This window comes from Dermacentor silvarum, chromosome 9 (assembly GCF_013339745.2).
Source record: "Dermacentor silvarum isolate Dsil-2018 chromosome 9, BIME_Dsil_1.4, whole genome shotgun sequence".
NCBI classification, from domain to species: domain Eukaryota; kingdom Metazoa; phylum Arthropoda; class Arachnida; order Ixodida; family Ixodidae; genus Dermacentor; species Dermacentor silvarum.
The window spans coordinates 108,060,377-108,071,430 of record NC_051162.1 but is presented as its reverse complement, the minus strand read 5'-3'; the positions used below and the strand labels follow the sequence as shown (position 1 = coordinate 108,071,430).

General features: G+C 47.1%; 1 protein-coding gene across 3 annotated transcripts in view; it reads left to right on the top strand.

Moving 5' to 3' along the window:
• LOC119464084 (uncharacterized) overlaps positions 1 to 11,054 on the top strand; it is a 52,760-nt gene that overhangs the window by 19,400 nt on the left and 22,306 nt on the right. Inside the window, exon 2 of one of the 3 annotated variants that reach the window (XM_049656485.1) lies at positions 8,605 to 8,803. The exons of 1 other annotated variant lie outside the window; for it this stretch is intronic. In XM_049656485.1, coding sequence (XP_049512442.1) covers positions 8,651 to 8,803 — 153 coding nt within the window. In that variant the 5' untranslated portion in view covers positions 8,605 to 8,650. Of the gene's footprint in view, positions 1 to 8,477; positions 8,804 to 11,054 lie in introns of those variants that run through there. One more of the 3 variants, XM_049656486.1, reaches the window with a different exon arrangement.

Here is an 11,054-nt window from a genome sequence, read left to right as displayed (position 1 = left end):
CTTTTTCTTTTTTCTTAGTAATGCGCTCAGCACTAGTCGTTGTAACCATTTATTGTGGGATGTTTTTTTTTATTGCGACACCAATTATATGGACACTTCAAGCGGATTTTCGCCGTCGGCGTCGCCGCCCTGAGGTTCCATACAAAGTCCAAGGGCGATAAAATCAGCTCCGCGCGCCCGCCGTATGTGCTCTTCTACTCTTCTAACTGCGTACTTAGTGCCGGAGCGGTTTCTCGCGCGCACCGTATCTTGAAAGCGATCTCCAGACGGCTCTGACCTTTTGTATGCGATGTGCTCTCGCCGTTCAGTTTCCGTTGAAGCTATAGACCGCACGAACCTTCGCGGCCGCGCTCGTTCACGCGCTGACACCACGCTTGTTAATTCAGTGAGTTTTTTTTTTTTTTTTCCCCTCAAGTTTCGGTTGCTATTTTGAACGTGGCGTGTACACTGAGCAGGTGTCTCGGAGACCCATGTCTCAGTGATCGGCGCTACTTCCTGTACCTTCGCGAGAGCTAAGCGGTGCAAAGCTCGTTTCTTGGATCTTCGTGGCGAACTCCGTTGGCGGAGATCGCCAACGCGGTGACGTTCGTGTCGACTGTACACGGAGACGTCATTGCTGCGCAAATCCAAGCAGGTCGATCCCCTCCAAGCGTAGTATGAGGCAGGGCATTATTAGAGATTTTTTTAAGCCGCACTAATAACTTTTTTTTTTCGGCCGAACGAGTTTTCCGGACTATTTTTCAGTCCCCTCGAGCTCGGAAAATCGGTTGGCGACTGTACAGAGCGCCCTAACCTAACCGCCGCACGTTGCTACTAGCCGGAAACTTCGAATTATCCGGTAGAATTTGCATTGAGAATGACGGGACCGCTCAAATTCTTCGAATTAACCGAAATTTCGAATTAACCGATTTCGAATTATCGAGGTTTTACTGTATGTAATTGCTATCGCAATAAAATGAACTTCATTGTTTTAGTTCTTCCCCTTTCAATTGCTCACATGTTGGTGCTGTTTATTTGAAAACTATTTGATAAATATCCAGTGTTCCAAATAATATATATTTAATTCGAGCACTGAATCAAATAAAAACACTCTATATGCGGCTTGTTGGAAAATTTTAAGCGATCGCGCACCCCTAGGTATGATGCAAGTCGCTGCAGGTGGTCGTAAAGGTTTTCCAGCATGCTGCGAGTTCCACCTAATCTTAGAGGTATAAGGCTGAGGAGCCATGGGCTCTTGGTCAGGCATCACTTTCCGGTAGTGTAGTGGTAATGGTAGCATTTAGTTTTAGTTTCGGCATAAAAAACATACATTTTTGCTAGCTTTTCACAATGCACCCACCCACATTTCAAACATAAAATACTGCATGGAGGGGCTTGTAGTGCCATTGCAGTATAATTTGGGGTTCATAAAACAACAGCTGCATGAATTTTTCATGCAGTTCTGGACCTGCTGACTACTGCTACAAGAAAGTCCATATGTATGTTCCACATACGCATGTTATATGGCGGATTTCAATGCTGTTCATAGCACACGCATACTACGGACATACTAAAGAAATGATGGACAGAAAAGGGGTGAAAGCATGCCGACTTCTAACTTTCATTCTATTTCTGTTTATTATTTCCGTCGTATGCGTGCACTGTGAACACCATTGAAATGAACCATTGCCCAACTCACTAAACCTTCGAGACTTGCACATAATATGGGGGACACGTCCAGAGTGTTCTAAAGTGAACTACCCTGACTGCACGCTCGTTGCTGATTGCAATGTAATGCGAAGAGAAACACCGTCATAAATGGGACAATGCCCTCTACTTCACTTACAAAGGTGACTTCACGCTAAAATCTTTAGTTGTGGTTGCCCTTACATCTTAGAAATGTGGGAAGCAGGGCAGGGTACATGACACAAATGAAGAAAAAAACTGACAATACAGTCGCTGCAGCGGTTGTCTTCTCCATTTTTCCTCCTTTTGACTAGACTGACGCTGGTCATTGTGATCGACGAGTATACCAGACTTGATATTGACCCTTTTTGCGGCGATCCCGAGGGCGCTGCCATGTTTGATCATGTGGTGATGCATTCATTGCTTGCCTCAACTGCTTCCGTTGCCTCCGTGTTTACAATGGATGTGTATGGCGCCGGTGTGGCTTAGCAAACCTCTGTTTCAGGAGATATCATGTACAGTGACTGGGTGGACGACAGGACGCTTTGGCCACACCTTCAAAAAAACAATCAGCTCCGAAAGCTCTTTTGCATAAGTTACATCCAAACAGCGCGTATATGGTGCTTGCTCTATAAGCGGGGCTAAATATGTATTCCAAGCTATCTAAACTTTTCGCTCATAAATTGAATCAGGATTAGTGTGTTTTGCTCTTCGTTCTTTATTTGGCAAATATTTTAAAGCAGCGGCTTGCCATGTTTCTGACTCAGTAAAGTTCCTCAGTGCGGTCACTTTCTGATTATTTTCTTCCTGATCACTTGCGGGTGTGCTCAGTCTCGTTAGATTTGTTCTTGCTGCGCACAAGGCTTGAAATGTAGCTGCTCTGTGCATTGTAATACTTTGTAGCAAAGACGTATTATCACTAGTAATTTGCTGCTTACTCTTGTGGATTGTCATGAAACATTCAGCGTCGATCATTCGTGTGCTATCGGTGTAGTACCGTCATTTATTGTGTGTGTAGTGAACAGTCGCATACTTGCATACCTGCCAACTCTTCCGAATTTTCCGTAAAATGTACGAATTTGAACCCGTCTTACGATTTTACGAATGTCGGCTCAATTTTTACGGAAAGGTGGTTATATTCGCGAAATAGTTTTTAACATTTTTAATAAATTCACACCGTTGCTGGTGGGTAGGGGCGCCACTTACGTAGGGGCGCATAGAGATGGAGGTATGCGCCGTAATCTTTATTGTCTGCAGAGTAAGGAGATTTTTCAATCTGCGACGTTGCCTTCGTCATCGGATTGTTGGACTACCTGACGACGGCTGGAAGTCACTGGTTGTCGTTACTCTCAACGTAGAGGCCCACCTGTACGTAAGTGGCGCCCCCCAGAGACGACGGCGATTTCGGGTCGATGCGGCAGGCAGTTTCGGTATGGGAGGTTGTGGCTAGTCGTCTTGCCTGTCACCTTCGCTAGGCTTTTTTCGCGAGTACAGTAAAAGCTAGTTAATTCGGACACGTCCTTTGGTCCCGGCAGGCGTTTGCATTATTTAATGCAATGAAACTCTCGTTAATTCGGACGTATTTGGCCGCACATCGGTTAATTCGGACAACTCTCGGTGCTCGGCGAGCGCGGAGCGCCGCAAATGTGCGACGCAAACGAGCTATAACTAGAGTGCACTCTACCATAACGGCATTAGCGTCCACCGAAACGAAGCGACGGGATTCAAATCGTACGGGAATGACAGCAACGCCAGAACGCTTCGTGCCTATTTGAGCCTTTAAAGCTTTTATTCTTGCGTTTGCCGGCGCGCATAGCACCGCGTTGGCCGCGTGCCTTCAAAACTGCGTCGTCGCCATCCGTGATCGCGTTGATAGCGGCCGCGGTTTCATCCGCAGCGGTTGCGGCAAAAAGTAGTTTCGTTTTCACTCAGTGTCGTGCCGTCAGGGAATGGAATACGAACTCCTTGAAAAGACAAAAAAAAAAATCTGCTTTTGAGTGTCCATATAATTGCTATCGCAATAAAAAAAAAATTGAGCCGTTCCACGCTGCCGCGCGTTGTTTTCCATCCTTCTCCGCATCGCCAGCCTCGCGCGCCTCTGTCCCGTTGCCCTTCCGCCCCTCCGAACACGAATGGTCCGCGCCCATAAGCCACGCCACCCTCCGAAACATGAATGGACCGCTCCAAAACAACGTTAGCGTCCACCGAAACGAAGCGACGGAGTACTGAAATGACAACAACGCCGGAAGGCTTCGTGCCTATTTGTTCCTATTCGTGCCTAGCTTGCGTTTACCGCCGCACATAGCACCGCGTTGGCCGCGTGCCTTCATGACTGCGTAGTTACCATCCATGATCGTCTTGATAGCGGCCGCGATTCCGTCCGCTGCGGTTGTGGCAAACAGTAGTTTCGCTTTGACTCGGTACGCACGTCGGCTGAGTGCCTTCATAACTCGGTAGTCGCCATGCATGATCGCGGCGATATCGACAGCGGTTTCGTCCGCAGTTGCAGCAAACGGTAGTTTCGGTTTGACTATGCGTGCGTCGGCCGCGCGCCTTCAGAACCGCAAGGTCGCCGTGCATGATCACGTTGACAGCGGTTGCGCTAAGCAATAGTTTCGTTTTTACTCAGTGCAAAGCTGTCGAGGATGGAGAGAGATTGCGGTTGTGAAAAGAGGCGCACCGTCTACATCGCGATGGGCGGCGACCCGGCGACATTGGCGAAAAAATAAACGGGATGTGCGCGCGCTAGTGAAAAGCGCGTCTCAGATGAACACGCGCGCCGCGGCCGCAATGTGAAGGAAGTCGCGAAACCGCCGCTGCGAGCTCTAATCAGTCGCGAGATGACGAGAATTGCAGCTTCCGCATTGCGTTTATGCAAAATAGAAACAGAATTTGCTGATTCATACTGCAAATAAGAGCGTGTTGACGTAGTAAGCATTTGTTTATTGTTTTCTTGATACCCTCGATAATTCGACATTCGGTTAATTGGAACATTTGTTTCGGTCCCGTGAAATCCGAATTAACGAACTTTTACTGTATGACCTGTTTTGTGGGCCTCGCTTTTTTTGTGCGACGTGCTGCTGCATCGGGCGCAGCGCGACTCCGGCACTCCGGTGTTTTGTAGCCGTAGAGGCTGCGAAGTGTGATGGCGTGCTCGAAGCCTCGTCAGTACTAGACTCTATCAGTACTTCCAAGTGTGTTTGAAGTCGTACTCCTCGGCAGAATTCCCGTGCACGCCCCCCCCCCCCCCCCCCCGGTCGCGAGTTTACGAATTTGACAGTCTTGAGGTTGGCAGGTATGCATACTTGAATAAGTACTTGAATAAGAATGCGACCGTTCACTTATTCTTGACACGTTGGCGAAAGAAAGGGCGTAAATTTCTCTGCCAGCTGGAGTAGATGTGTGTAGAAGAACCTACTATGACAGAAGTGCGATGTCTTCAATCCACATGATTCAATCCAGCATGATTGGAGCACAGTGCGTTAGCAAAAACATAGTTGCATTTCTGACAGCTGATCGCACTCAAGCAAGGTAGAAGCGCGGTAATGGTTGTGCATTCGTGCGCGGTCGCTGAGGCAATGTACGGCACATAGGGTGCCTCGATGCCAGCGCCGCCGTTCAGGGTGGTGCCATTCTTTGACAGCCCCCGCTAGGGTGGCTAGAAGGGGAGGTGTGAATACCGGCGGCGCAAGCGTGACCCCTCAGCGCACCGATGCCGCAGGGCGGCGCTGTTGACCGAGGCGCGGTTTGAAGTCGTACTCCTCGGCAGAATTCCCGTGCACGCCCCCCCCCCCCCCCCCCCCCCGGTCGCGAGTTTACGAATTTGACAGTCTTGAGGTTGGCAGGTATGCATACTTGAATAAGTACTTGAATTACTCAAGCAATCACCAAGATAATCTGAAAATAAAGGGGAAGCGGAATGCAGCATTAATGAAACACAGAGCACTGTGGGGCCACAATAAGTATGAGGTGGTGCGTGGAATCTGGAAAGGAGTAATGGTGCCAGCGCTAACATTCGCAAATGCCATTATATGCTTAAAATCGGATATATTGGCGGGTTTGGAAGTTAACCAAAGATCAGTAGGCCGGTTGGCTTTGGGAGCACACGGTAATACGACAAATGAGGCAGTGCATGGAGACATGGGTTGGGCCTCTTTTGAAGTCAGAGAAGCACAAAGCAAAATTAGTTTTGAAGAAAGGCTCAGGAACATGGATGAAAATAAATGGGCGGCTAAAGTGCACAAGTATCTCTACATGAAAAGCGTGGACACAGAATGGAGGAAGAGGTCAAGGAAGTTGGCAACCAAGTACAGGATAATCGAAACTGTAAATAGACAACCAGGGGTCATCAGAAAGAAAGTGAGAGAAATAGAGACCGTGAATTGGATGCAAAGAATGGAAACGAAAAGGACAATGGAGATTTACAAGAATGAGAAGAAAGAAATTAGAAGGGAAAATCTGTACGATAACACAAAGGGCAGTGCCTTGCTATTTGAGGCTCGAGCCGGTTGCCTAAGGACGAAAACATATCGGAACAAATATTCGGAATTAGATGAGACATGTGTATGCTGCAGTAAAGATCCAGAGACCACTCAGCACATCCTAATGGAATGCGACGGGATCCACCCAGCGAGAACCGTAGGTAACGTGCAACTCCCAGAAGCGCTTGGGTTTAAAGTGGAAGGAAACATAAACAGATCAGCCGTAGAGATCAGCAAGAGACGATTAGAGTACTGGTGGAAAAAAAGTAGGGAAAAGATGGATGCGACCTGATCTCTTAAAATCATAGGCAGCGGTACAAGGTAAATTTTTGAAAAAAAAAAAATAATGATAGGTATACAAAAATGCAAGATAAAGAACATGTATAGTATACCTGATTAAATCAAGCAGGCTAGGTGACTATTTGTCGCCGCCCCGTTCCAAAGGGGATGCCAATAAATCATCATCATCATCATCATCATCGGTAAGGCGCGGGAAGGCACGCAACCGAAATGAGCGCATCGCCAGCCTCGGGTATCGCGCGCCGTCTGCGAGCGTCATGGTATACGTCTTTATCATGAAATCAACGTTTTATCAGCCCACATCACTACTCCTGTGAGATTTTACGGGCCCAGTTCGCATTGCGCCGATAGATTCAAACGCGTTTTTTTTTTTTCTTTGTCCTCCGGATCAGGATCATAGGGGCTGGGGGCTCTGTAATAATTTAGACCACTTCGGGTTCTTTAACGCGCACTCACACCTTGCGGCACACAGGTGCCTTGCATTTCGACTGCCTCAAAATGCGACCGTCGTCGTCGAGGTCAGCAGTAATCGCCCTATGCGTGCCGTACGTACGACCTGTAAACTGCAGTCATTACCCGATTACTTCTCGACGTACAAACCACTTTGTGCCAGCGCTTGAAGACGTGTAGCATGTCCTTTCGACTCTCAAATAAGCAATTTACTATGATTGCAGACAGCAACAGATCTGGTCATAAAATCGTTTATTTAAGTGAGGAAAACAACTATGGGAAAATTTGATCTACAACACGCAATATTTCAGTGCTTTTAGTTTATTCTCAGTGCCCTGCTGAATGACACCTTTAAGCAAAAAATGAATCATTGTTACGCAATAAAAACGTACAACTGATGCTGTCAGGGCAGCAGAATGCTCTAGGCAACCAATTTTTGGCACATCACCAATTGATCAACTGCATAAACTTTGCCACAGCTTTGGCATGCAAACGAGTGAGTTTGTTTTCAATAAGGGCATTAATTGACCAGCTTGTAGAATGGTTCTGATAGATATAAAAGGCCCCCAAGGTCCCTTCTGTTTGTTCTTTAGATTCGACAACGGTTTCGTTGTGAAGCTGCCCAGCCAAGTAGATGCTACAGCTGGCAAGTCCTTCTCCAATGAAGAACACTACCATTTTGGTTAACACAACAGGCGCAGCATTTCGTTCAATGCAAACTCTGCAGTCCAGTAACGAGCAATGTTTTGTTTAAACTTTTGCAGTGACCACAGTTCCAAAGGTCGCTTAAGCTCGATAATGAACAATTCTTCTGCGACTGGACTGGGCATTCCATCCCGCTGTATATTTACAGCCTCCACGTCTGCCGGTGGGCATGCATTCCCCCGTCTTGTCCATAGACAAGCGCCGCTTCTCTTGTAAGATAATAATAATAATAATACTTTATTCGTACTCAGAGAGTCGAATGTGTAGTCCAGGCATACAGGGTCATAGTAGGCGGAACTGCCTATACCGGAGTGGTTTGCGTGCCGAACCTGGGACCCGTGGAGCGTGTGAGACATCTCTTCTTTTTCTTTCTTTCGTCAGAGTCCCGCTAATGTATTTTGGCAAGTTCGGAAGTACTGTGGGCACGGCATCTTCTGAGAGGGCAGGAATGTGACGTGGTATCAAGATAGACTGCCGTTCCATTAATAAAGTTGCGAACGATAAACCTAAGGAAAAAAAAAAAAAGGCGGTGGTGATCAGATTGAGCTAGCGTGAAAGGCCTCGTGAATAATACTAGGATGGCAATTGGCAATGCCACGACGACGCTGTGCGACACGCTATGTATCGCGAGAAACACCGCAAAACAGGCGACGAGACCAAAACTGACGGCGAAGGCACGGAGGCGAGGCGAGGCGGGCTGGCTGGCGCGGCTATGCTTCCCGCGCCGCGAGCGGTAGCGCCATATTTCCCCTGGTGGCATCGGTGCGCAAGGGGGTCACGCGCGCCTGCAGGAAAGCATAGAGAAGTTGAATTTGTTTCTCTATGAGGAAAGCGCCGCCGGTATTTACACCTCCCCTTCTAGCCACCCTACCCCCGCACCGCCGCTTTCTCGCTGCGACGCCATCTTGAATCACAGCGAGCGGTGGCGATTGCTTGGTGCCGGTGCATAGTTCGAGGCACAGTGCGTGCGGATGCTTCGCTGACGCTTCTGCTTGCTGCACAGTGTTCAGCCGCATGACTGACAAGCTTGTCAAGTGCATCGAGTCGACATGACGGGCTGTTGTGTTCCCAAGTGCGCCGGATCGACGCGTAAAGGACTTCGTTGTTTTCGCTTCCCCCGGGACCCAGAGCGAAGGAAGAGATGGGAAGCCCAAGTAAAGCGGGATCACTGGAAGGCAACGGACAACTCCTACATTTGCGAGGTAAGTGTCAAGAAAGTTTAGACTACCACACCGTGTTTTTCATTTAAATAAGAAAGTATTCTCAGATCCTCGCTCACGTACCTACGTTCGCTCACGAACCAAGCACTGCACCGATGCTGTCCGAGTAGCGTATGGTTTGCGAGCGCGCGTCGCATAGGCTTTTTTTTTTTTTTTTTTCGTTTTGATTGGCGCAGTCCCTTGGCCCTTATTTTAAGGACTGACGAAGATGCTTAGCTGCGAAATAGTCTTACATTAGCTACGTATCGTCACGTAAACCACCTATTTTCCTTTTTCACGGGACGCACACATCGTGTGTCTCTCGTTTTTTTTTTTTTTTTTTTTTTTTTCGGTACTGGTTATTTGGCACTAAAAAACGCAGTGCTTCGTCTGGGGAGAGCGGCTGTTGTGTGCGTGGTAAGCGAAGCATTGTGATTTTCTCTGATTTCTCAGCAGATATCTTGCGGACCTCAGGGTGTTACGTTACATAGCTGATTTTTTAGACTTGTTCATATTTGTAGCGTGGTGCTCGTAATCCGATGGTCATTCGTGCTCATTCCCGATCGTAGTGGGTACTGTCATCATCATCATCAGCCTATATTTTATGTCCACTGCAAGACGAAGGCCTCTCCCTGCGATCTCCAATTACCCCTGTCTTGCGCTAGCGTATTCCAACTTGTGCCTGCAAATTTCCTAACTTCATCATCCCATCTAGTTTTCTGCCGACCTCGACTGCGCTTCCCTTCTCTTGGTATCCATTCTGTAACCCTAATGGTCCACCGGTTATCCATCCTACGCATTACATGGCCTGCCCAGCTCCATTTCTTCCGCTTAATGTCAACTAGAATATCGGCTATCCCCGTTTGTTCTCTGATCCACACCGCTCTCTTCCTGTCTCTTAACGTTAGTCCTGAGATTTTTCGTTCCATTGCTCTTTGTGCGGTCCTTAACTTGTTCTCGAGCTTCTTTGTTAACCTCCAAGTTTCTGCCCCATATGATAGCACCGGTAGAATGCAATGATTGTACACTTTTCTTTTCAACGACAGTAGGTAAGCTCCCAGTCAGGATTTGGTAATGCCTGCCGTATGCACTCCAACCCAATTTTATTCTTCTGTAAATTTCTTTCTCGTGATCAGGGTCCCCTGTGAGTAATTGACCTAGATAAACATACTCCTTTACAGACTCTAGAGGCTGACTGGTGATCCTGAATTCTTGTTCCCTTGCCAGGCTATTGAACATTATCTTTGTCTTCTGCATATTCATCTTCAACCCACTTCTTACACTTTCTCGATTAAGGTCCTCAATCATTTGTTGTAATTCGTCTCCATTGTTGCTGAATAGGACAATGTCATCTGCAAACCGAAGGTTGCTGAGATATTCACCGTTGATCCTTACTCCTAAGCCTTCCCAGTCTAAGAGCTTGAATACTTCTTGTAAGCATGCAGTGAATAGCATTGGAGAGATTGTGTCTCCTTGCCTGACCCCTTTCTTGATAGGTAACTTTCTACTTTTCTTGTGGAGAACCAAGGTAGCTGTGGAATCCTTGTAGATGTTTGCTAAGATATTCACGTATGCCTCCTGTACTCCTTGATTACGCAACGCCTCTATGACTGCTGGTATCTCTACTGAATCAAATGCCTTTTCATAATCTATGAAAGCCATGTAGAGAGGTTGATTGTACTCCGCAGATTTCTCAATTACCTGATTTATGACATGGATATGATCCATCGTAGAATATCCCTTCCTGAAGCCAGCCTGTTCTCTTGGTTGGCTGAAGTCAAGTGTTGCCCTGATTCTATTGGAAATTATCTTGGTGAATATTTTATACAATACTGAAAGAAAGCTAATGGGTCTATAATTCTTCAGTTCTTTAACGTCTCCCTTCTTATGGATTAGTATAATGTTGGCGTTCTTCCAGCTCTCTGGTACACATGAAGTTGTGAGGCATTGCGTATAAAGGGCCGCAAGCTTTTAAAGCATGATATCTCCTCCATCTTTGATTAAATCTACTGTTATTCCATCTTCTCCAGTAGCTTTTCCCCTGGTCATGTCTTTCAAGGCCCTTCTAACTTCAGCGCTAGTTATAGAAGGAGCCTCTGTATCCGGTTCATCACTATTTTGAATGAATGTAGCTTGGCTGTTTTGGGCACTGTACAGGTCAGTATAGAATTCTTCCGCTGCTTTTACTATGTCATCGAAATTGCTGATGATATTACCATGCTTATCTTTCAGTGCATACATCTTGCCTTGTCCT